The 27,946-nt window shown below is 39.5% G+C and overlaps 1 protein-coding gene across 1 annotated transcript in view; it reads left to right on the top strand.

Annotated features, from left to right (window-relative positions):
- Nucleotides 1-27,946, top strand: part of CSMD1 (CUB and Sushi multiple domains 1) — a 1,651,174-nt gene that overhangs the window by 1,218,200 nt on the left and 405,028 nt on the right. Inside the window, exons 21-22 of the mRNA XM_045010124.1 lie at nt 421-636; nt 8,342-8,530. Of these exons, the coding sequence (XP_044866059.1) occupies nt 421-636; nt 8,342-8,530 (405 nt within the window). The remainder of the gene's footprint in view (nt 1-420; nt 637-8,341; nt 8,531-27,946) is intronic.

The raw sequence follows: 27,946 nt of genomic DNA, 5'->3' as shown, positions 1-27,946 counted from the left end.
CTTAAAAAGGAGGTGCTGGTTAAAGGAACAGAATGGGGGGAAGGTTTGGGGACTCCTACGATTGGTACCCTTTCTTATAGCCTACCTGAACCATCCTAAGAGGGCAGGGTGGATGGTAAGGTCCAAGCCATGAGCTGCTTGGGGAACCTGGATGGAAAATGAAGAGGGGCTGGTGGAAGCCACAGGTATTTATTTGAATGAACATGGGGTTGCCTTTACTGTACACTTATCTGCTGGGTAGTCCCAGATATCTAATAATAAAGTTGTGCCCTGATTAAATCCATATCAAGTGTATCTTGTCCTTCTTTCGGTATAGCCAGACAAAGAAAACTAGCTCAAGTACAGCAGCAAATAACTACCCTACATTCCAATTCTATACCTTTACCTTTTAACATTCCCTCACTTTTTTTTTTCTTCCAGGAGTACAGTTGGTCTTTCACACCTTTCACCTTGAGAGTTCTCATGACTATTTGCTCATCACTGAAGATGGCAGCTTCACAGAACCAGTGGCGAGATTAACTGGCTCAGTGTTACCCCCTACAATTAAAGCTGGCCTCTTTGGAAATTTCTCTGCACAGCTTCGATTTATATCTGACTTTTCAATCTCCTATGAAGGTTTCAATATAACATTTTCAGGTAAAGAATTCAGGACTAACAAATGGTTTGAAAATAACTTCAGTCATTGTTTTACATTTTAGTCAGAACAAATGTTACTAAATAGCAATAAAAAGAAGTTGTATCAGGTGTTTATAAATCCTGGTTTCCAGAATAGGAGATAGAACAACAATGAATAAATTACCTCAAAATTAGCAAGTGTGAAGAAGGCTAACAGAATCAGAGGGGGAGATGACTTCATTGGTGAAGAGGAGGCTGTCTGAGATGTGACCTGCTCCGGTGAACACCGGGGGCTACCAGGAGTAAGGATGAGCTCTCTCCTGGCCAGACAAAGAAAACTGGTGAGAAATGGCGAGAAAGGGTGCAGCTGAGGGAGAGAACCATCACTGGCAGAGGAGTAAAGCAAGGGATAAATGTGTGAGCAATAAACGGAAGAAAGTATGTCAGAAAGGCAACAGCAACAGATGGGAGTAATGGAGCAGTCACTCATGCCAAAAATGATCTGGGATTGGTATCCATGTATTAGGTAAAAAAAAAAAAAAAAGAATGTTTGAATTATCAGGCTTTAATGTATCAAGAAGTTCTGGTAATTATATCAACTAATATTTGAGTGGAATTTAAACCCCATAAGTCACAGTTGCTTGTTGTTTACTCTGTATTGATGTAACAAGAGTGCACATATGGAACAGATAAATTCTTCAATATTTTTTTCTGTGCCAATTCCCACTTCTGGGATGTATAAATCCATAGAGCTGCATGATATTACCCCTCTAGAAAGCAGTGATTGTTTAATCTGCTCGTTCTCCCTTCTTGGATCTGAATATTTAGTGACAGGGGAGCTACTGCCCCAAATTTTTCAAAAGTAGCAAGCTGATCAGCTAGAGATTATGCCTTTCCTTCTCTGATTTACAACAGAGTCTCATGCACCTTGCTGTTTTCAAGTAAAATATAGTGACTGGATTTCTTGTTCAAAAGACTTGTTGGCAATAGCTTTACTTTCAGATGACTGATTTTACCCATTGCAGATACTGTACATTAATCAAGCAAGACGTTAGCTGTGGTAAGATGTTGTAATGTGTATCAAACTATTTACGTGATCTATCAATCTATTTTTAAATAACTCACAAAAGGAACTTGAAGATAAATACACAAAATAAGGTTACTAATGCAAGGAAAAAAGTTCTTGGGTAACAGTTTTGTGAAATATCAGGTGTTTCTCACTCACAAAAAGGGCTCATATCTTGTCTTCAGCCAATACACCAGAATTAGATAGGTAGCAATAATATCATAAATATGCATGAGAAACGACCGAGTTTAGGAATATTATTTCCTAACTTTCAGACAAGTAAAATGTACTTCTGCTAAATGGGAATTGTTTACTGAAAAGAGAACAGTTTGAACTGAATGAGCTGAGACAGCAGTTTTCCCCAGCATCACTAAAAACTGAACTGACAGAGGTGATGGAAGTCTAGAACACAAATAGAAAATGATGTATTAAGCATGCAAAGCAATCACTTTCGCAGTTTTGATCTGCCACATGTGAGCTGTTTTGCTGTATTCTACTTTCGAAAGCATTTTTTCTTTGACTACAAAGTGACTGTACTACTAAGTTTATTTTTCAGTTCCTCTACAAAGTAAAAATATCCTAGAGGGGTTATTTTTTGACTTCCCATTGAATCTAACTTTTAAAAATTGGAATTTCAGTATGCAGTAGGTATGTATTCAGGTTGCAGATGTAAATTAATATGTGCAATATAAATGACTAGTAAAACTGGAAATATGAATGTTTTATGTCCACTATTGCATATGCAAATAGGCAAAATGTCATCTGATTTTTATAATAATCAGGAAATAGATTTTGCTTATGCTGCACAATGTCACTCTTGCTAATTATGACTATATATTCACTTCCATTTGTATCTTCATTGGTGCTGTCCAATTGGCATGTAAAAACTATTCTTTCTGGGAGAAAGTGGAGAACTAAGCTACGTCTACACTAGCACTTTTGTCGGTCAAGGCTGTGAAAAAACACACACACACCCCCGACAAGCAAAAGTTTCACTGACAAAAGTGTTGGTGTGGGCAGCGTTATGTTGCTGGAAGATGCTCTCTTGCCGACATAGCTACCACCACTCGTTGGGGTGGTTTAATTATGCTGGCAGGAGAACTCTCTCCTGCCGGAACAGAGCAGCTACATGGGAGACCTTATAGTGGCACAGCTGCAGTGGTACAGCTGTAAGGTCCATAGTGTGGGCATAGCCTTAGGCCTAAAGTCTCTTTTTCGCTGTAAATCTATCAGTCTTCTGTTAGGAGCTTGGTGGGGACACCATTCAAAAACAACAACAAAAAATAAAAAAAAATACAGAAGTTCTCTTCCTTGAGTCATTTAAAATTGAGCATGGCAAAACAAGAACTGTCATCTCAAAGAGCTGTGTTTCAAACACATTAAATTAATGATACAAAATAGAGTTCATGGAACATCTATGACACATGCATCACAAATTGACTGAGTAGAGTGGTTTATTTCTTTCACTCTTATTACTATCACAGAGGAGGCAAATAAAATACACAGAATAATGGAAGGTGTAGAGAAAATCTGTTAAGTACCCCATTTACCTTTTCCTAGAATACAGGAAAAAGGGAACACCCAATTAAATTAAAAGAAAAGACATTTAAAACTAAAAACACCTAAATTACACTAATTCACTTGTAGAATGCATTGCTACAAGGCACTATTGAGAAAAATAAATGGATTTCAGAATATGATTAAGTCATTTATATAAATAGTAAGCATTGACTGGCAGTTACATTGGCGAGGATAAAAATGTACATTGAAACACTAAGCACCATTCTTCACAAGTTAAAAAATATATTAACTTAGGGATAGGGGCGGGATAGTGGTGTTTGAGGGTGGGGAGTGTTACATCACCTCTGACCAGGGGCGGCTCCAGGCACCAGCACACCAAGCACGTGCTTGGGGCGGCAAGCCACTGGGGGCGCTCTGCCGGTCGCCTCGAGGGCGGCAGGCAGGCTGCCTTCAGCGGCATGCCTGCGGAGGGTCCGCCGAAGCTGGGGGACCAGCGGACCCTCTGCAGGCATGCCGCCGAAGGCAGCCTGCCTGCCATGCTTGCGGCGGCAAAATGCCTAGAGCCGCCCCTGCCTCTGACCTAGAGGATCTGATCCAGAAGTCTCCCAAACATTAAATGTTGACCAGTCACAGGGATAACACAGCAGAAAAGATAGAAGATTGTCTGAGCCATGTAGTAATTCATATGCTTACTTGTTCTCCATTGTTCCTGTTACCCATTTTTTATTAACAAAGTGGTGAGCAACTCTAACCCTGTCCCTGCAATGTACATAAATACACACAACACTGAAGTTGAGGGGACTACACAAATAGTTAAAGCATGTTCTTATGTGCTTTGTTGGATTGGGGCTAGAGTGCTTAGCACTTTACAAGATTAAGCCCGTAAACTAATTTTTCCAACCAGATCCTGGGTTGTTGCCACTCTCCTTTATACCACCAACAGAAAGGGATCCTGGAGCTAGCATAGCTGGCAAGAGAATGTTTTCCCTAGTGTAGGGGAATTATAGGAAGCTTTTTAATTCCTGAACTTACATTGGGTGACAGGTTTGGTGTACTTCTGACCCAGGATCACAGAAGCCCAAAATATGGCTTACGGGCACCTTATCAGTTGACCCTTGCACCACTCTGATACAAACTATACTGTGCATTCTTTGTCTGTAGCAGTATATCTGAGATACCATCTTCTTTTTTGAATATTAAGTATTGTACATATTTATGTCACTACATAAATATAGTAATACACTCTAAAGAATAACCCTGATAGATGAACTCAGAGGTCTAATAGATGTTTTCTGTTTCTAATTTCAATTATTCTATTACTCATATTGAGGCAGCTGCCACCAAAACAAAAGGCATCATTCTACTTAGGCAGAAATGGTAATTGTGTTGTACTGTAGTAACAACATTTATTCTCTAAATCACTTTTTAACACTTTATAAATATTAAGAAAAATAAATAATCAAGGATCATTTATTTCTCAAGTGTACACTTTAAAAATATTTTATCAGGAAAGAAATGTAAAGGAAGAAAAAATAACTTTGTCTTAGTCCCAAGGCCTTAGTAATGTCAGGTTGTAACAGAAAGCCTCAGAGGGCCAGGTGGGCAACACATCTAGTATCCAGCCTCAACTTCCAGTGGGAAGGTCTTTCAATCCAATTCCTCACCAGTGTATGGGCTAAACTACACTTTGGGTTTTCAGTGTCCTTGCCCTTTTCTTACCAGAGCGGGAGTGGGGTGGGAATGAGGCTTTTGCCCTTACTGCAGCAGGGGACGCAGGCCCTCCCACTCCACCAGGCTTTGACCCAGGGCCCTTTGAGAGCCAATCACTTGGAGTGTCCTCAGAGTTACCTCTGCAGGTCACTTCCTAACATCCATCTCTCCCTATGGCTCCAAGTCCAATACAAGATAAAACAAAAGACAATTAAACCTTCAGCCCCAACCGGACTCAGTAGGCAGTCCTACTGCTCACAGAGATGCTGCTTTTGAACCGTGGTTTCGGGGCTCTCAGACTAGGTTTGTCTTCCTCCCTCCTTCTAAGCTGGGTTGCACCTGTTTAAGCTTCCTTTCCAGTTGGAGCACGCTTTGCAGGTCTGGCAGGTTGGGGCTACCTGGGCTCAGTGTTGTCCTTTAACCCATTTGGGCCTAATGGGGTATTTACACCCCATCACACAGATGTGGATGCCTTGTTGCTAAATTTTTTGCTCAGTGCAACTGTATGCAATTAAAACACCAGAGTTTTCGGATTTATGTAGATTGATTTGATATTCATTTTATATTTACCTAAACTTTTATGCAAGTTATAATTTGAATTCATGACTCTATCTAGGACTAAGAATGCTATCAATTCTTATCTGAATAAGACCTATTTGTTATTAACTGGTTAGACACTGAGAAGATATAGTGTTGTACCAATATAATAAAAACCAGCAGGATCTTATTAAGAGGGATAAGGCAAAGATGCCACATTTATTGTAAATACCATAACAAAACAAAAGACAATGTTTTCCTACTTGTTTCCATTACTACTTATTTCTTATACACACACACACACATATTCATCCACACAATCATTCATTCAGGTTCTGTATAGATGTTATAGTTACCATGCCAAGTTACTGGCCAGGTATCTTGGTCATGAGGATGGAGCCGAGTCTGTGTCAGATGCATCTGATGCTCCTGGAGGTTGGTATCAGAATCATATACTCAAAGTCCTTATTCTTTAGAGTCCAGTTTTATAGGGATTTTTCCCTATGTTAGTTGATAGGAGTTGCTTCATTCTGCTGTTGCTAAATCAATCAGCAGATGGCTGGCTCCATTCTGTCAGATGCTTGTTTTTTCTTCCTTTGAGGTGTGGTGGGTCATCTGGTTGATCCCACTTGACACCTTCTTCAGCCAACACTGAATTCTTCAGACTGGTAACTCCCTAACCATTCAGTCACATACATTCTCTATCTTAATCACATCTATTTCACGGTCTCTTTGCTTTTTGGGGTGTTACCAATTTATGTGAGACTCCCTGTCTTTTAACAATCAAAGATAAAGTGAGATGAAAACTTACAGAGGGTGGGGGTCTCTATCTATACACTATAACAGCTACTGTTTTGGCTTACTTAGAGTTAATTAATGTTTAACAAGTTTTATACATAGTATTTCTTTGAGCAGGCTTCACACAGACACAGCTGGTGGCTTGCAGGTTAGAATCACAAATTTACTTTTAACATAAACCTTTAGTTATGAGGCATCAATTAACAATAAGTTATTTTTCATATAAACCATGTCTAATATAAACCTTCTTTAATATCCCTACAATAGTCATCATATTACAATCTGTTAGGTATGATTTATATTTTTCATGTTATACATTTTTCTTTAATCTATTTTGTTGTATGTATTGTGACAGGGTCAGGCCAGATGGCTACAGGAGAGTGATCAAAGGCAGATATATTAGCCCCAGGTTAAGTAGGTCCCCTTTCCCTGGGTAAGGTAACAGGGAAGGTTCCAGAACAATCAGGAGCTTTCTGAAAACAATTAAGGCAGACAGGCTGATTAGAACACCTGCAGCCAATCAAGAAGCTGCTAGAATCAATTAAGGCAGGCTAATCAGGGCACCTGAGTTTAAAAAGAAGCTCACTTCAGTTTGTGGTGTGTGTGTGAGGAGCTGGGAGCAAGAGGTGCAAGGAGCTGAGAGTGAGAGGGTGTGTTGCTGCAGGACTGAGGAGTACAAGTGTTATCAGACACCAGGAGGAAGGTCCTGTGGTGAGGATAAAGAAGATGTTTGGAGGAGGCCATGGGGAAGTAGCCCAGGGAGTTGTAGCTGTCATGCAGCTGTTACAGGAGGCACTATAGACAGCTGCAGTCCACAGGGCCTTGGGCTGGAATAGAGGGTGGGCCTGGGTTCCCCCCAAATCTCCCAACTCTTGATCAAACACTGGAGGAGTTGACCCAGACTGTGGGTTCCACCAGAGGGGAAGATCTCTGAGGCAAGCAAATCTGCCAATAAGCGCAGGACCCACCAAGGTAGAGGAGGAACTTTATCACAGTATATTATCTCAGTTGATAGGGTTTTAATATTTGTGTTTGTCTCTTCAACTTTGTAGAAATGTAATTAAAAGGAAGTTTAAAAAAAAACACTAAAGAAAATGTGTTCAGAGTGATTTCAAAATCCAATCTATCCCCACAATAATTGGATTTTTAGGACTGAAAGAACAAAGTATAACTCTTACAAAATAAATCCTAATTCTTTTCAAGTGCAAATTAAATAACTAAGAACTATATACTCTCCTTGATCTGTGAGCACAATTCCTTTTGACATCAGTGAACGTTCTAGTGCAGTACATGGTTCTGTGTGCGCCTGTGCAGTTAACAGCTAGTTATGCTGGAAGAGCAATTACATACTTACAGAAGCCTATCCAGTAGCCTGATTTTACTTTCCCTTAAACCAATTTTACACTATTGTACCTCCAAAGTTTTGGGTGGAATTACTCCTGATTTACAGTGTAGGTAAGAGGAGAATCAGACCCCAGGCATTTTTCTTTTATTTAGGTGTACAATTGTTTCTGATTAAGTGACAGCATTCATGATTTTCAAGAGCAAGCAAGGGCAGCTGTTCACCTGATTAGGAGTGCAGTTCCACTTTTTGTGCACGAAACTCAAGCACATCTTCTGAAAATGTGGTGATGCATCTCTACATCAATTTGATCTGTCATTAGATTTGAGTAAGCTTTTTCCATTTTATTATAGGTTTGCAAACTATGAAGTTAATTCCTAATGTTTGGTAGTTCAACTGAATTGCACTATAATGAGTTATGTTCAAGAGATACAAACAAATTGTAAGGAACCTCTCGTGGTATGAAGCTGATTAAAGTCTCTGAAGTTAAGAAAATCAATATAACTATGTATCTACATATCCCACCCACATTACTGTACATCATACCATAACTAAAGGATAAGGAGCAAACTGGAAGAATCGAGCAATATTTTTAATGGAACCATTGTTAAATAGGCTTGGATTATGAACATCTGTGGAAGACATGCTTTCCAAGTGTTTTATACCAAAACTGTACTTTTCATTTGTTGTCTATAATTTTTAAGGTATGGGATTTTCCCATTTATTTATATAGTCTGTTTTTTTGTCAGCAGAATATAATCTGGAACCATGTGATGATCCTGGTGTTCCTGCCTTCAGTAGAAGAATTGGTTTTTACTTTGGTGTTGGAGACTCCTTGACCTTTTCTTGCTTTCCTGGATATCGCTTGGAAGGTGCTAATATACTTGCCTGCCTGGGTGGTGGCCGTCGTGTATGGAGTGCACCTCTGCCAAGGTGTGTGGGTAGGTGGTCACATGCTTTCATTTCATTCATCAAATCGTTGATAGCACATGGCAGATGTCAGAATAGTGGGCAGAGAAAAAAGCTCTAGAAGTAAAGGGACAGATCTCCAAACTTTATGTACTCATAGGTCAATCAGAGTTACAATTTTTAGTACTGCATGACCATTGTAGTTAGAGGAGACAAATGGAAAACAAGCACCTTAAGGATGTTTTAAATTAACATTGGAGTGTGGAATAATTATGTTTATCAATTAAAATTATAACACTATAAATCTCAAAGGTATAGTGAGATAAAATGCAAAGCAGGTTTCAAAACTCAAGTCTGAATAAGGAATGTGTGATTCCTGAACAAAGAATTCATTGTGAGAATTGGCAATGGAATACAACTGGAACCACAGTTATACTGGGCCAGGTTTTGCCTTTGTAAAGAGATCACTCAGGTATAAGTGAAGGCATAATTTGATCAATTATCTTTCAGGGTAAAGAAATAATCACTAGATCTTTGAGTGAAAAAGCTTCTCAAAGATTCCCAACATTGCTTTTTAAAGTGATTTTCACTTTTTTTTCTTGTTGTTTTTGAAATAAAAAAGATGCTGCTTTTAAAGCATCTGTGACTATAAGCACAAAGGCAAGTGAATAAATAGTTCTTTGTGAGTGATATTAAAAATGGAATTTTTACATGTTCAGATTTGAATTATATTTGAATTGCAGAGGTACTATATTTGATTTGTGGGTTGGTTTAATGATATGGTGATTGCTAACTGGCCTGCATATACATTGTGAACTGCTTGCAACTGAAGTGAATGTGATCAGTTGATATTGACATAATAATCCGGAAATGTCAAATACATCCACTCACCTCTGAGTGAATTGGTTTGAGAAGGTTCATGTTTTTAATGATTTTATTTCATGAGGGAGAAATTCTTTCATGAAAGAATTTCATGTAGAATTTTTATTTTTCTTTTTTCTTTTTTTAAAGAGCGTAATACTACATCAGCATAAAGATGTAAGATCCTCTTCTGCATGAAAAATCACACGAAAGGGGAAAAACTTAAAACTAAATTTTATCATGATTGACAAGCGGAAGGCTTACTGTATTAATCTCTCAATGGTGCAAAATTAGTGGCATGACCTGGATGGAAGGGACCTGAGAGTCAAGTGGAGCTTGAGGATATGTGGAAATTCTTAACTCCAGGCACCTATTAGGAGAAACTATCCTGATCTTAGGGTATGTCTACACTATGGGATTATTCCGATTTTACAGAAACCGGTATTTGGAAACAGATTGTATAAAGTCGAGTGCACGTGGCCACACTAAGCACATTAATTCGGTGGTGTGTGTCCATGTACCGAGGCTAGCGTCGACTTCCGGAGCGCTGCACTGTGGGTAGCTATCCCATAGCTGTCCTATAGTTCCCGCAGTCTCCTCCGCCCATTGGAATTCTGGGTTGAGATTCCAATGCTTGATGGGGCAAAAATTTATCACGGGTGGTTATGGGTAAATATCATCAGTCAATCCTCCCTCCGTGAAAGCAATGGCAGACAATCATTTCACATCCTTTTCCCTGGATTGCCCTGGCAGATGCCATAGCATGGCAACCATGGAGCCCGTTCAGCCTTTTTTCACTGTCACCATATGTCTACTGGATGCTGCTGACAGACACGGTACTGCAGTGCTACACAGCAGTATCCCCTTGCCTTTGCAAGTTAGCAGAGATGGTTACCAGTCATATTGTACCGTCTGCTGTCATGTGTGCTCCTGGCTTCCCTCCTCCCACACCCCTCCTGGGCTACCATGGCAGTTATCCCCCCATTTGTGTGATGAAGTAATAAAGAATGAATGAATAAGAAACAACACTGACTTTATTGCGTCTGCAAGCAGAGATAAAACGGGGAAGAGGCCGCCTCCAGCTGCTATGATATTCCAGGCAGGACTGAATCTCTAGGAGACAAAGCTTAAAGAAGGGAGTTCTCATTTTTGCCCAAGCGCTCCCGGCCGACTTCACCGAGGCCAGCCAGGAGCACTCACGGGATGATGATGACGACGGATACCAGTCATATTGCACCGTCTACCATCAGGAAGGGAAGGCAATGGGATGCTGCTGTGTAGCACTGCAGCACCACGACTGCCGGCAGCATCCAGTAGACATACGATGACATTGAAAAAAGGCGAGAAACGATTTTTTTCCTTTGCTTTCCCACGGGGGAGGGCTGACGACATATACCCTGAACCACCCGCAACAATATTTTTGACCCTTCAGGCTTTGGGAGCTCAGCTAAGAATGCAAATGGTTTTCGGAGAGTGCAGGAACTGTGGGATAGCTGGAGTCCTCAGTACCCCCTCCCTTCCTCCCTCCCTCTTTCTATGAGCGTCCATTTGATTCTTTGGCTTTCCGTTATGCTTGTCTCAGCTCCTTAAGTTTCACACAGCACTGTGTTGAGTCCCTGTTGTGGCCTCTGTCTACCATGGCCTTGGAGATTTTTTCAAATGTTTTGGCATTTCATCTTTTGGAACGGAGTTCTGATAGAACAGATTCATCTCCCCATACAGAGATCAGCTTCAGTATCTCCTGTATGGTCCATGCTGGAGCTCTTTTTTGATTCTGGGACTGCATGGTCACCTGTGCTGATCAGCGCTCCACGCTGGGCAAACAGGAAATGAAATTCAAAAGTTCGTGGGGCTTTTCCTGTCTATCTGGCCAGTGCATCCGAGTTCAGATTGCTGTCCAGAGTGGTCACAATGGTGCACTGTGGGATAGCGCCCGGAGGCCAATACCATCGAATTGCAGCCACACTAACCCTAATCCAAAAAGGCAATACTGATTTCAGCCCTACTCCTCTCGTTGGGGAGGAGTACAGATATCGGAATTAAGAGCCCTTTATATCAATATAAAGGGCTTCGTTGTGTGGACGGGTGCAGGGTTAATGCGATTTAACGCTGCTAAATTCGATATAAACTCGTAGTGTAGACCAGGCCTTCAACATGATCCCCAAGACCCTATCTACTCCTAGGCAGCATGATTAAATCAGTGACTGTGCTGATATTGTTTCACTACTGCTGGTGGTACACTAAACATTCTGCACTATACACCATTTTCAAGAGTGCAGCTGAACCTAGGAGAACATCACATTGCACCCAGTGTCATCATGCATTTGAGTCCTATGCATTTGAAAGGGCGGGGAATTATTCTATAGTACCTTTCAGATTGGCTATGTGAGCTGAAAAATTAGTTCCTTATTTCTCTATTCTTAATAGAAGCATGACTTTATTAGCTTGGCAATTCTAAAACTATTAATAAGTAATGTTTTCTGCTAAGTTTATCAATATGTTAGGCTATGTCTGGATTCAACAGAAATGGAACATAAAATTTGTTGCTACTGTATATTGTGTCAATGAAAAGGATACACTAATTTCTTTGCATTCTCTTATGTTTGATCTGAACTTAAGTCAATTCAAGTAATTGATTTCAATGCAATCAAAATATTTGTTCCTTCAATATGCATATAGGTAGGAAAATTAAGTGTGTATGATTAAAAAGCATTTGACTATCATACAAAACAGAGTTTGATTGCTTATGATAGTCCTTTAATATATTTTCCTTTAGTCAAATCAGTATTAGGTCTGACAGAAAGGAAGCTTTTGCCTCAGCCATTAGCCAAGTTCAGGGTCCTGCAGCTTGTTCCCATTAAGAGGAGAAGTGATGATGGAGTCAGGTATCTTTGATGCAATCCTGTCTATATACAAAAGATGTTCAAAATATTATTTTCTTGAACAGAGGAGAACTGAAACAACAGAAGGCAGTTTCTTTGTTCACAACTAGGGCCCTACCAAATTCATCATCCATTTTGGTCAGTTTCACGGTCATAGGATTTAAAAATCCTAACTTTCATGATTCCAGCTATTTAAATCTGAAATTTCACAGTGTTGTAATTTTAGGGATCCTGACTCAAAAAGGAGTTGATGGGAGGAGTCACAAAGGTATTGTAGTGGGGGGTTGCAGTACTGCTACCCTTACTTCTGCAATGCTGCTGGCGGCGGCGCTACCTTCAGTGCTGGGCAGCTGGAGAGTGGTGGCTGTTGCCCAGGAGCCCAGCTCTGAAGGCAGAGCCACCGCCAGAAGCAGCACAGAAGTAAGGATTGCATAGTATGGTATTGCCATCCTTACTTCTGCGCCACTGCTGGTGGGGTGCTAGCTTCAGAGCTGGGTGCCTGGCCAACAGCTGCCACTCTCCAGCTGCCCAGCTGTGAAGTCAGTGCAGAAATAAGGGTGGGCAATACCGTGACCCCTCTGAAATAACCTTGTGACCCCTCTGCAACTTCCTTTTGGGTCAGGACCCTCAATTTGAGAAACATCGGTCCCCTTTGAAATCTGTATAATTTAGGGTAAAGCACACAAAAGACCAGATTTCATGGAGGGAGACCAGATTTCACAGTCCGTGATGTGTTATTCATGGCCATGAATTTGATAGTACCCTACTGATAGCTTCAAGTTCCTTTCAGCCAACTTCTCCTTCTAGGCTTCTCTTGGTTCCATGCTCCCTATGCTTGTTTAAGTGGTATCTGGTGCATCCTTGCTGCCTTCTGTCTGTTTCTGTAGTATTTCTCATGCATCTGTCTGACACAGACACATACCCCCTCCACCAAACAATATTCAATGTCAAAGCCTCCTCCCACATAGTTGCATTTCCTAGTTAGATTCACATGTCCCTTTGTTTTGGTTTGAAACTCTTATTGTTTCTTACATTTATCCTGAATGAAGGGTGCCTGTTACACAGATGCCAGGTTTTTGTTATCTACAGAATGAAGATTTCTATTTGAATAGTATTAACTTCCGTGAAGTCATATCAAATTAAAATAGAATATTTATAAAACTGCAATTATTTACATGACAGCTACATAAGGTAAATACAAAATACCTTATAAATTAATTCCATCCAATGTTTTCAAGCTATAAAACAAATAAAAACCCAATCCTGTGCACCTTTACGCACCTGAGTGGTACTTACTGATGCAAGTAGTTCCGTTAAAGCCATTTCTCTCAAAGATTTCCAGATGGATTTGCATGTGGTGGACCCTTCCCCCTGCTTGGAGATCCATTGGTTTCAAACTGTACCAAGGCACACTGGTGTGAAGAAAGGTACAGGTGGGTTACCAATATGGGAAAGGGAAATTCCCCCACCCCCAACTCAGCAGCCAACCAGAACTCCAAGGAATGTCTTCCTCCCTACCAGTTTGGTCAGATCATGTGGTAGAGGTCTTTCCCGTCACCCCCACCCCTGGTACTTGTGATGCACACAGAAAGCAGAAGACCAGAAGTGCGAAGTGCAGGCAATGCGATGTTTGTTGGGGTTAGTTTCAAGTAACCATATCCATAGCTCTACATGCCGGCAGGGTCTGTTAATCAGTGTTCTGTTCCCAGCTCTGATGCTGCAGAGCCTTTGCCCTTGTCCCCATTCCCACCTCCTCCTCCTTAGCAGGTCCAAATATACCTGCAATGCATGCCCCTACTCCCACCGTTTGAAGAGTCATGAGTCTGGGGTCTTTGTCCCACTTCTTTTATATCCCATGGGTGGGATAAGCAGTGAAGTTGTGTCCTGGTCAATGCCAGGCTTTTCTTTGGCCTATAGTGCTGCTTATGCCTGACCCTCCATCCCTCCCTTAACTGTTTGCTTGACCTTGGCTTGAAAGAAGAGCCAGGCAGTCTTCCAGTGTATGCTCATATATTACACTCCCACCATACCCTGTAACACTTAACTCCATCTCTTACCTCATCTGCTTATGGGCAGATGTAACACAAGGTGTCTTTATTCTTTGTTCACACATATTAATAAGGATATAATAGCATCAAAAAGTCAAACCCAAAATTCTATGCCAGGCTAACAAACAGGCCAATATAGTAACACCATCTTTCCTACTCAGAGGGGATGAGGGTAGGGGATAGAGATTCTTTGGCTAAAATGCCAAAGAATGATTTCCTATAACAATTGAATTAGAAAGGAATGCATACATGTAATTTTAATATTCAGTGACTGAATATTGATAACTGTTGAGCCAACATTTCAAAAATATGGAAGATATTGTTCACTGTCATATATAACATCATGAGGAATTAATGTAAACTGTTGAGATGGATGTATTCAAAGTACAACCTACACAGAATTTTGTACACAGTTTAAGGATATAGAGAGTTATGAAATGTATTTGTTGCTTAATTTACATAAGCTTTCTCTTGTTCAGTTGTGTTTATATTCCAAAGTTTACTCATTTTCCTCTGCATCTGTTGCTTTGTGAAAGCCTTCATTTTGGTATGTGTAAGCTTTCAGTCATTAACTTTTAAGTGAATTTTAAGTTTAGGGTTCCCACTGAAATTAATATTGCTTAGTTTCTACTCTTGGCATATACTGTATGAACTGTTATATGCACTTAAAAAGTTTTAATCATGGACTTTTTAAATAGAAACTCTACTTTAATGAAAAGTGGCTGGAGAAAGGTTTTACTTAAAAAGTCAGGCATATGAACCAGGCTTCATAAACTACAGTATTTCATGATAGAATCCCTTTATTTGTTTGAATATATGATGACTGTATTACTCAGCTGTTTGTTCTCCATTTGTTGACCAATGTTGTTTATGAAACACTTATTTTAAAAAAATTATGCAGCCTACATCTTGCAGAACTGAAAACAAAAATCTTCAGCCATTCAGAAGGTTCTCAGGATGATAGTTTGTGGATTGTCTAAATTTAATGTTAAACAGCTTCCGTATTTTACTTTGTTCTTAGTACTTGTTATGCAGACATTATCTTGTTTTTTTTCTTGAACTTAGGAATCAAGGTGCATGACAGCAGTAAATTAAGTAACAGGAGAACTGGTATTTTTTTGTTCTCAGTCTGAACAATTATATCTTCTGACCTACTGAACCATCAGTATAGTATTCTTGGTTTTTCTGAAAGACCTAGTTTTCTTTGTATCTCATTTCAATATTCTATCAAATTTAGTAAAAAAAATCCCAGATTTATTCAGCCAGGGGCAAGATTTAGAACTATTGATGTGGAAGAGGAGAATTAACCTGGCTTAGTATCCTGGGACCAACACAGCTAAAACAACTTAGAAGGGGAAAGACACTTTACGTGCTTTTCATGTAATCCTTCAGACATTTTCTATCTTAACCTTTTACCAGGTCTTTTCTTCACTATATTTTTAATGAGGGATTTGCATCTGAAATCTTGACTAATTTCCCAGAGTAATTTGTATAATGTTCATGTTTTGCATTGCAAATATTTTTAAAACTTACAAAGACACCTACAGTTGTTGTAATAATTAAGTATCCAAACTTTGAGTTAGCCATGTGGTTGTGTGATTGGATCTTCTCCTTATTGTGACAGAAACAGGTTTCAGTTTCTAGGTCTTCTCTCCTGCACAGCTTTGGGGTAAAGAACTCATCATGTTGGTCTGTAATGACTCCCCTTAGTTACTTCATAGCAGTTTTTTGTGGATTTTAAAGGTCTTTATTATAATGAAATCTGTTTGTTATGATGTATGACCATGAGGTTAAGATGTGTAAAAAATCATTGAGAATACCTAGTATTCCAGAAGCATGAGGAGGACAGAATAATATTAGACAATATGTATTTTCTTTGCTAATGCCCAGGCTTGGAAAAGTGATTCTGAATTACAATATTAAGGAAGGTGCCAACATTTTAAATATTATTTCTCAAGTTCATGTATCCATTTGATGTCCTATTTTCCCCTATGAGGATGTAATTCCTATAGAGGAGAGGAAACTCCATGACTGGTAACTTGGTGTTTCCTACTATTTCGTCTGTTGGGAGGGCAGGATTCCCTAACCCTGAAAAAAATCAATCCTTCTGCCCCATACTCCACAGCTCACTTGAGACTTTGCAGGTGCTACCTGAGGCACCAGGTATCCATTGCACCGGGTCATGCTGGGATCTGCAGCTGTGCTGCCCCAGGAGCTCACAGCTCCGCCGTCCAGAGCATTGCGAGAGAGCTGAGGCTGCCGGGGGGTGGGGGGTGGCAGCAGGGGAGGGGACAAGTGCGAACCTCCTGGGCCAGGAGCTCAGGGGCCGGGCTGGACGGTCCCGCAGGCCGAATGTGGCCCGTGGGCTGTAGTTTGCTCGCCTCTGATTTAAAGGGACTGAACATCACACGAACACTTACGTTTGAATGTCCCTGTTATCTGGTTTTCAATTTTGCTCTCCAAAAACTTGCTCAGTAGCTCACTCAATGAGAAGAACAGCCACTTATATGAATATTTTTGATCCCCCCAAATGTTTCAGACAAATAGGATTGGTTGTGCACAAACAAATCAGTTCCCACTGATACTGAATCCTGTTGAGTTCGCTACACACTAATGGAGGACAGGAATTAAACACCACCTTTTCCTAGTGAACCTGAACCACAGCATTCAGATGGTTTTATATTTTATGTTATGCAAGGTCAGTTAGGGCTTCCTATTAAACCTGGTGAAATGAATACTACCTCCATTGCAGTGAAACTTCTGTTTTAAAGGTAATATGGGCTACTTCATTTTGTGACATGCAAAGTATGACTATAATGGACCTTGGCATGGAAATACATATTTGTGTGATGGTGCAGTGTGTGAAAAATATTGCCTTGTGTGATTAGTGTAAAACAAGCATGCCTAATAATGGTGCATGCATGAGGATTAATTTTCATAATATACCCACACAATGAATGGACATGCTTCAATTATGATGTATGTGTACAATGTCATTTAGCGAACCAATGATAAGGGCAAAACAGTTTGTTTGTTTGTTTATGTGTATCTATAAATGAAAACACAAAAGATTGGATATCTAATCAACAGAATGAACACAACCATCAAGTCACAGGTACATCAACTGAGTTGTGAGGCATGTTGATAATTTCTTTGAGAATTTTGAAATACTATAGCATGCTTCTGAGAAACCAATGTCCGATCTGAAATGATCCAAACATTGTCTGATTGCCAGATTAAAGTAGTTTTGGGGTCTCCTTTACTTTAGACTCTGACACTATTATTATTATCTGAATTTTGAATTTTTCTAACAAGAAAGGAACACTGTGTTGTGAAAATGTTGGCAATATTTCTCCAACCAGTTTAATTATTAATTATATTTATTAACAAGTATTAATCTATTCTCATATTACTATTTATTTTTATACCACTAAAAATGTGAGTAGTATACTCTACTATGACTAGTGCTTTTGTCACCCTTATATTTGCTTATACTACTGTTGTATGGGCAAAAATGCCAGAAAGAGTGGACACGCACCCTCTTTGGCCCCTTTTCTTCCCGGCATTCTTTCTCTGTGTCTTGGCTGCAACTAAGGGATTTATACCACAGTTAGTGCATTTCAGTGATAGTTTATCACAGCAAGCACATTACACTTCCATTTCATTTATGTAACCCAATTGACTAATTCTGCGTGTGTCTAAATCATTTTCACAACTGTCTACATGGCCGATGAAGTGAACTCATCTTTTGGTACTGTTTTATGCCCTACATAGAATATTCGTAAAACAGGCTATGAGATAGCACAGAGTTCCTATTGAAAAGATACAGAAACTGGGTGTTACATTATTTCATGTTTAATTAGTGTGGCTCCATTATTAAATTGTATGTAGCAGTTTATTTTTTATGATACATGAATGCTGAATTACAGTGGAATCTTTATGGAGGCATTGTTCATGTCATATTCACATTAGTGACAGTAATGTGATCATGTTCAGTGGTGTTATAATAAATACCACATGAATAATTCATAGTGGGGTGCTAACATAAATTGACAACACTCTAATAAGTAGCTCTTCTTTAATAATTTGTTTGGTATTCATTATAATTAAGTATTTTACAGTGAATCTAATTTGTCATGTTGTAATGGTGAATTGCAATTTCATAGGAATTTCAACATAAGTGACACCCCTGCCAACCTGAACAGGACTGGCGAATTCCTTGGTATGATCAACCCTTAGGATTTGAGTTTTATATTGCTATTTTTACTTCCCTCACATCATATGATTTGAAAGGCCTTCATCTTTGAGCAATTTGGACCAAATCTGGAAATTCTTATTCATCTATAATTCAGTCCTCAGTCAGACAAAGCTCCCATTTAAGTTCTGTGGAAGCTGTGCCTTAAGGAAGAAATCTTTAAAAACTTAACGAAATCTTTAAGGATTTGAAACTTGCCGCTGCCCGGCCCGAGGCTGTGCTGGTATCTGGAAGGGAGGTTCTGTCACAATTTATAAGGCTAGAGACAGCTGTTGTCAGATTTAACTTGCCAAATGTTTAGGTAGATTTATGAAGCAAATTATGTGACAAAGTTTAGCAAGGTAACTCAAATTACATTGATTTTATAGCAGTCTTTAATAACCACATCTTACAATTTTGGAATTTTATAAACAGACACAATTGTAGGTGGCTTTCAAAATCATTTTGGGTCAGAGTTTGATTTCATGAAAACAAATGGTGATTTGATCAAGTCATGAACAAAGTCTCAATATCTTGGAACCTCAAAATGGTTTCAGTTTTGAATCACCCGTATCTCAGCAAGAAAAAGACAACATAAAAGAAACTAAAGAGAATTCAGTTTTTCAAAATGGAGTGTTAGGATATGGTTTGCAAAAGTAAAACAAGGGTTGGTTTGGATATCGCTCTCATTTTATCCTAGCCACAAAGTTCAGTGTAAGACAGCAGTTGTATGAATGATCCCTGTTTTGAATGTTTCTAAACATTAAGCTACGCAAAATGTATCATTATTCACATTTTAGCATTTTTTAAAAGTTTTCTTAAGAAGCCAGGTAATGGTCATGCATATCAGTCTAGATCGGGGTCAGCAACCTCTGGCACGCAGCTTGCCAGGCTAAGCACCCTGGCGGGCCGGGACAGTTTGTTTACCTGCTGCGTCCAAAGGTTCAGCCAATTGCGGCTCCCACTGGCCATGGTTCACCGCTCCAGGCCAATGGGGGTGTCAGGAAGCGGCGTGGGCCAAGGGATGTGCTGGCCAGGGCTTCCCGCCTCTTCCATTGGCCCGTGTGCCAGAGGTTGCCGACCCCTGGTCTAGATATTTTATTGACTGGTAATGGGGAGAGAGAGAGAGAGCAAAGATGTAATGAGTCTCTAATCTTTATATTAAAAACAGAAAATTCCACCTATCCTGTTATCCTCTCAGGCCAAAAAATTTGACCAGTTTCACCCTGAGGACAAGAGTTGAGAATTGGTATGAGTGACGTCTAGATCTTGAAACCAATCAAGCAAAACCAAAAGCACAACTTTGCTGCTTTGAACACAGTGGAAAAACTCTTCCCTCAGTCGTGGGCAGGGGTGGTGGTGCAGAGCAGTTATTGGCTTGAGAGCAAGAAATAACTCTGCTCTCACTGGCAATCTTTTTTAACCCCTGCCAGTATGAAGGATGTGTCATGTGCATCTGTACGTGCCTGGGCTTACCACTGCACGCATCCTTCCAGTCATAAAGGGTCACTAGAAGCCCATTCCAGTCACCCAGAGATCAGCCTCCCGACTCAAATAGGAAAAAGGAAATAGAAACATATATACGTCAGGTGTATATTCATTCTGTAATGAGTTAGAGATTAGCATTTCAGTGCACACTTTAAATTGAATGCTTGTTACTTCTCTTTAACTTTCTCTCCTTGGATCTACTTAAAATATTTTCAAGCTTTTTTAAACTATGCAAACTATTGTATAAACCTTATTGTTGCAATTTTTACATTAAATGTATTGGGTGTGATTTCAATTTAGATTTTATTGGTAAGTCAGCATTTCAGTTTGAGTGTTCCTGTGAGTATACTTAGCATTTTATTTGTTTTATAGATTCTATACTTGTATTCAGAAACTGTTTGATAGTCTTCAAAAGCTCATTCTGCCATGGTTTCTTTTATCCATTTCAAGGTGCCAAAATGAAAGAAAAAACAAGTTACTTGTTTAAAGCATGTTTACTTGCCTTCCAAACAAAATAACAAAATTATCTTGTTCCAGCCATGCTTTTCTCAGTACAGGAGCAGGAGAAGTTTAAGAAGGTGACTTTAAACCACCATCTTAATACTTCCTCTCAGAGCCGGATTAACCCATGGCTAACAAGGCTATAGCCTTAGGCCCTCCTATTTGTAGGCCCTACATTAGGTCCTAATTTTTAGGCCCTCCATTCCATATTGAAGTAACAGCTGAGCAATGGTAGCGGGGCCATCAGAATTTTTTTGTCTCATTAGATATTGCTTTGTACAAATTAATCCATCAAGATGGTGAATTCAATTTATGGTTGTTGTGATTTTGTCTTTGTGGGCTAAGTAAGTGTTTTTGGGCCCAAGCAATATTGAACTTTTTACACAGTAGGCCTACACTTGACAATAGAAACCATGTCTAAGAAAGGAGGATGGCAGAAATTGAAGGAGGCCAAAGAAAGAGGGCAAAGACAAGATGTAGTGCTGAAAGGTACTCCTTCTCTCCTAACATTTTTTCTCCTACTAAGTCTGGTGGTGAGGAAGTCCAGGCGAATACCAGCCCAAGTGAACCTGCTGCACCTGCACCTGATGAAAAGGAGCAGTCTCCTGTGCTTCTCTAGCTGCAGTCTCACCCCACTCATCTGAAGACTTTTCCAGTGATAGTAATAAAAATATCCTTCTCCAATCAGCAGCTACCATGCTCACTCACCAATGAGTGAGCAGCATACATTGGCAGCTAGCAGCCACCATGCCCGAAAGAAAGTTAGTGACAGAATGGATACCCAAATGGAAAACCAGCTTTAATGTGGGTTGGGTATGGGCTGGTGCGGGTTCTTACCGGTACGGAGTACCGGCCCGTACTGGTTCACTTTCACTCCTGAGTGCGAGAGAGTTTCAAGGATGATGAATCTCAAAAATCAGCAACAAGAAAAGATGTGAAGATTCTGAGTGATGAAACACACACTTTGGAAACTGGTATTTTGTGTGAGGTCTGGAATGATATACTTCAGCTATTGAGCAGATGAAGTCTAAGCTTGCAAGGTGCTCAGATTGATCTTTCCACTGCTGTAAACCTAATGAGGAGTCTTGGAACTGTTCTTCAACAAATGTGGGATAGTTTTGATGAGTATGAAATGCGGGAGCTGCAAGGACTGCTAACCATGAGTATAAGTCAGCCAAATGCCGCAAAAGACAGAAGACATGTGACAATGCAACTGCCCACTCATTCAGTGACAAGGAGGCCTTCAGAGTTAGTACCTTCATCGCAATCATTGACAAACTGAAGAGGTCATTAGAACATCAGATCAAGGCTTACGAAAATATTGACAAAACCTTTAGTGTACTGATAATTTTTTTGCCTAACATTTCAAGTTCCGAAGTCAGTCACAGTATCAAATGCTTGTGTCAGAAGTACCCAGGCGATATCCCAGTAGATTTTACGATACTAAAGAATTTCTTCAATTTGTTGAATTCACATCACTCTCTGATATAGAGAGAAAAGATGACGAAAGCAAATCTATTTGGATGTACCAAGTTATCACTGAATCCAGTGTGACAGAATGTTTCCTAAATGTTGAAACTGCATTATGGCTGTATTTGTCACTAATGATCACTAGCTGTAATGGAGAATGTTCCCTCTCTCTTCTAACAAGGGTCAAAAATGTCCTCCGATCCACCATGACTCAAGAGCATCTCAGTGCTTTGTCCTTCTTGAGCATTGAGAATGAAATCGTCAGGTCTTTCAATTACGATGACATCATTCATGACTTTGCCACATGAAACAAATTGTTTGTTTGAAGAATTGAGTGTAGTGAGAATAGAATAAACTTGTTAATTTTACATAAATAATATGCATGTAGATAAATGTTTGATCACTTCATAATTTATTTTTTTGCAATATGTAATTCATACTTTAGGCCCATCCCAACCATTAGCTTTAGGGCCGTCATAATCTTAATCCAGACCTGCTTCCTCCATTCTCTGCTGGCTGTGGGCCTCAAGAGTGTTCTGACATGCCCCAGTGCTTGTCTGTAAGGGGTCATTTATGCAGACTGGAGACAGCTGAACACAAATGTAGGTAATTCAGAACTGAATTCATCAGAAGCTCCTTCCTCTCATAATATCCCAGTTTAAGAACAACTGAAATTCCTTCCTTAATAACAGCTACCCTGAGTTCTCTGTCACTTTTAAAAAAAATCAGTTTGGGGCAACGTCGAGGTTTGTTCCTTTTCTCCCAATTCTTTTTCAGCATCCCGCTTCTTTCTCTCTCTCTCTCCGTTGACCATCCACCTATGTACAAGCAGTAGAGCACCGCTGATTGGTTCAGCAGGAGCACTCATGAAATTTTAGTAGATGAGAAAGAGACATAGATGGAAACCAAAGCAGACTTTATGCCCAAGAATGCAGCATTCCCCTGCCCACACAAGAACAGCAAGGACCATTTGAGCAGCTTGGCCCATTACAAGGTCAGGCCCTCTGCTCCTCATCCTCAGACTGAAGAACAGGCTTTAGCTAAGCCATTAAGAAAGGCGTTCACTGTTCCTAAATTACCTGGGGGTGAGAGGGTGTGGGAGAGGCTTTTAATAGAAACCCTCAGAAATCCTTAAATCCATAGATCACATTTGAAAAGTGCTTATGTAATACACATGAAAATTAAGGAACTTAAGTGAAATATGATCATTTGAATGTAAGGAGTTTTTCTGAGCTCTTAAACAATAAATTAATTCTAATATATATATTTTTACAATCTAAATACAGTTCCATGCCCAGAAAAGTCCTTCTTACTTTTTTACATGCAGTATATATATATTTTTAATCACTGCCTCTTCAACTCACACTCAAACTCAACATGCTACCTATATGGTCTGATGAGAACAAAGGAGTTCTATTTTCAGTCTAAATCAGGAATAACATGCTGTTTCTTTCTTTCTTTTTTTTTGAATTCTTTAAGCCTCAAACCATTGTGAACAAGTTAGCAGACTCCCCCCTATGCCCTTCCTGGAGCATATTTCAAGAAGCAGGTTGCTTTGTCCTTCTGGATGCTAGTTTCCTTTCATTTATTTTGACTTGTAAAGAATTAGCATGGTGTTGGCAGCTTCAGAGCAAATTCCCTACTAGTTTCATGTATTTATGTCCCACTTACCAAAGACAGACTTTTACAAATTTTCCTGATGCCTTTAATAAAACAATTCTCATCATTCAGTGTTTAGGTATACTTGCATAATGTATTTAAGATACTTGAACAAGTTGACAGTGTGGCTATAATAATTTATTCTAACTACAATATCTAACGTGCAAATATTATTTGATCCTAAATACATAAGGTAAAAATAAGGATTAGTACATAGAACTTTTATCTATGAGAAGAGAGAGAGATTACTGACTGGATTGATTCACCCAAACTGTGGGTCTTCATGAGCCAGTTTTCAAAGTGATTATTCACTGGGAGAAAATTTATATACAAAAGAGGAGAATGTGAATGACTGTATCAGCTATTTAGTAGTTGCATTAGCTACTTTGCACAGAAGGTGTTGCTGTGGATTGCAGTAGTTTTAAACAAAACAAAACACTTCTAAATTAAAGGAAAATGAAAAGATAGACTAAGATACTTCAAAGATAAATGTTGCAACAGTTGTAAATTTTAAGAAATCTACCTTATGATTATTTCATATGTACCTCATGTGGCTCTGTACACATACACAGTACTATATAGTGGCAGATCAGCATGAAACACACAATACATCCATGCCTTGAAGGACATAAAATAGAAGGGTCTGATTCTGCAATTATAGAATATGGGACCAGATCCCCAGCAGGTGTAAATTAGTGTAGCTCCAGTAACTTGACTATAGCTACATTGATTTGCATTAACTGAGTCAGTGGCCCAAACTGTTTATAGAATCAGATTCCATGGCCTGATGGGACCTTAATAATCATCTAGTCTGACTTCCAGTATAACACAAGTCATAGAACTTCCCCAAAATAATTCCTAGAACATCTCTTTTTAGGAAAAAAACCCTGATCTTAATTTGACAATTTTCAGTGATTTAAGAATCCACCATGATCTTTGGTGAACCATTATCAGGATTCTTTTTTCCTAATTTACTTAAACTCCTGGTCATTAAGACTAATAGGGATTACTCTCAGTAGTAATTACTATGTCCGTTAGTTTTTGCCGGATGAGGTCCTAAAATCATAAAGACAAAGGGAATATTGTGGCGTGAAGCATGGGTGGAACATAAGGAGAAGAGGAATATAGGTGGTATTTGCATAGATGTAAGTAGCGATGAAGTTAATAGGTGGAGGCTTCAAGGACCTTGAACTTCATATGGAAGACGAGTCACTGTTGTTGCTATTCAGGGAGTTTCACATAGCTCTGATGTATACATAAATGGTTTCCTGTGTCCATGAAAGTTTGGCAAGGCTGGTTTTGTCATCATCGTTGTTCAGTATCAGCCTCGATTGGTCAATGGATAAACTTGAAGAGGCACCTGTTGGTGTCATTGAGCTGAACACCATTCTCATTTGAATTCTTGAATATGTCAGTGACTTTGTCTTGTTGGATCAGTTTGTTGAATCACTACAGCTCATGGCTGATTTTGTCAGGAAAGAAGCAGCACACATTGGTCTGGTTATTAATCTGGATGAAACTAAGCCCTTGGCCATTACTATCAAGCAGACTCCAGCTCCAGATTACAATCATTTTAGGATTAACCTATCTAGATAGGGCATTGAGCGGATGGCAGTTGTGAAATATTTGGGCAGAATCATAGACAGTACTGGAGGATGCTATAAAGATGCAGACACTTGTATAAGCAGCAGCCGTTGTCATGTTTTGAGCCCTTCAGCAACCTCTGTGGGGACATCATGACATCTAACTTTTTAGGAAGCAGGGGATCTAAAAACTCATGGTTATGGCAACTCTATTGTATGGAAGTGAAACATGGGTGCTGAGGAAGGCTGAAGAACACCAGACTCACATTTTCAGTTCTTGTTGTCTTCCTCAGATGCTCCATCTCAAGAGTCAGGCCATGATCAGAAAGGAGGATATTCAAAGCCTAATCCAACAACTGTCTCAGTCAGCATGGGTTTTGTTTCTGCAGCTTCATTGATATGGACATTGTTGCAGTTATGACAATATCCTGGACAAACCTTATGAATTTAAACCTTGCTGAATTAATTTTAAGTATTTTAAGAGTCCATATTTTTAAAATGTTTGTGTACCATTGTATGATTGTATAGAACTTCTTTAGGAGGAAGAAAGAATGAATGCAATCTCTGCAAAATGTTAGGAACTCTAGCGAGCTTTTTGAAATCGTGAACTTTTAAAATTAAGTGAATTTCCCAGGAAATCTCTAGAAGGAGTGGATATGCTAATATAATGCCTCTGTTTATCAGCTTCTTTGAAGCTTCATCCTGGAGTGTGGACCCATTGTCTTGGAGATGACCTATTCAAAGAGCCAAACTGGATAAATGAATGGCTCTCTTACTCATGAGGTTGCTTATTTTTAGCTGAAGTTGTGATGAACCTGTGACCACAGGAAAAACTGCTAATCATCAACCAGAATCCATGTTGGAGTTTGGGTGTTCTCTAGTAAGCTTATTAGCATGTGTGTGTATTCTTTTATTGTTTTAATAAATCCTCTCTCTTTTTTGTATCTTAAGAATAAAAGGTGCTTGCTTAGAAATAGCTATGTGGTAGCTTAACTGTGAAAATTACACTGTGCCATCTCTGAAGAGAAGGCAAAATAGCCTCCTTAGGCATCCAGTATTTTGCTGGGAATATCATAGGGTAGGCTGGGAACTCTTCAGCCTTGAAATACCTTGGGTGGAAGGGATAAATACATGTCTTTTCACTCAAGAGAGGCAAGAGCTGGGCAGCTGGAAGCATGAGAGTGGATTTCCCCCTACTGGATCACTGAGGGATAATACAGGTGTAGTTGCCCTGAACTGCGATAGACATATTATTAGAATGGAAGACCAATGAATTCCAAAGTTTGTGTACCAAGCAATACCTCTACACAGCTGACAATGACCTGGATGCCAAAAGCTTTGGTGGCACAATAAGACTGTCAGCGGTGGACATAAACTGGGGGGGAGGGATAGCTCAGCAGTTTGCTAAAACCCAGGGTTATGAGTTCAATCCTTGAGGGGGGCCATTTAGGGAACTGGGGTAAAAACCTGTCTGGGGATTGGTCCTGCTTTGAGCAGGGGGTTGGACTAAATGACCTTCTGAGGTCCCTTCCAACCCTAATCTTCTATGATAATATACAACCAGACCACCTTAAGTACCTTGCAAAAGAGTAATTCAGGTGGTACTCAATTGGCAAGAAGACCATGCCTCTGCAATTTTACATGATGATGATGGAGTGGGATCTGGTTAAGGGGAACTTTGCCCTAGACTATGATTTTAGTAAATTAGAGAGATTAGGGAAGAGGGTATGGTTGTAAATATTGTGGAACATATTTTGGAAAACAAAGGGGTCATAACAATTTGGTAAACTTATTTTTTGAATCCTCATCAACAATCCTCATACTTCCCCATCTATTATTTCCAGCGATTGGTTGTCGTCATGTCTACCTTTAGATTGTATACTCTTTGGGGTAGGAAATGTTTCTAGACATATCTTCAATAAAGCCTCTTGTACACAGTAGCCACTAAGAAATAATAATGATCATGGTTTCTTCCCCATTAAAATAATAATTCTTTATACAAGTCATCTTCCTAATTGGGAATCATATTTAATAGGTTTACAGTTATTGCTTTTTGAGGTTAGTTCAGTGTTAATTTTATATTACTTCACAGATATTAATACTGCAGGGCTATACCTGTTTTGTTTGTACTACTACTGGTATTGTGTATATCCTCCTGGTTATCATTTGATTACTGTAGGTATATATTTTTTGAAGGATGAATTCAAACTGGAACAGGTTCAGAGATGGGCTACTAGGATGATCCGAGGAATGGAAAACTTCTCTTATGAAAGGAGACTCAAAGAGCTGGGCCTGTTTAGCCTAACCAAAAGAAGGCTGAGGGGGGATATGCTTGCTCTTTATAAATATATCAGAGGGATTAATATTAGGGAGGAAAAGGAATTATTTAAGCTTAGTACCAATGTGGACACAAGAACAAATGGGTATAAACTGGACACCAGGAAGTTTAGACTTGAAATTAGACAAAGGTTTCTAACCATTAGAGGAGTGAAGTTCTGGAACAGCCTTCCAAGGGGAGTAGTGGGGGCAAAAGACATATCTGTCTTTAAGACTAAGCTTGATAAGCTTATGGAAGGGATGGTATGATGGGCTAGCCTAATTTTGGCAATTAATTTTGGCAATTGATCTTTGATTATCAGCAGGTAAGTATGCCCAGTGGTCTGTGCTGGGATGTTAGATGGGATGGGATCTGAGTTACTGCAGAGAATTCTTTCCTGGGTGC

The sequence above is a fragment of the Mauremys mutica genome, chromosome 3, assembly GCF_020497125.1.
Source record: "Mauremys mutica isolate MM-2020 ecotype Southern chromosome 3, ASM2049712v1, whole genome shotgun sequence".
Lineage (NCBI taxonomy): Eukaryota > Metazoa > Chordata > Testudines > Geoemydidae > Mauremys > Mauremys mutica.
The sequence above is the reverse complement of the archived record's forward strand: the minus strand, read 5'-3'. Positions and strand labels throughout refer to the sequence as shown.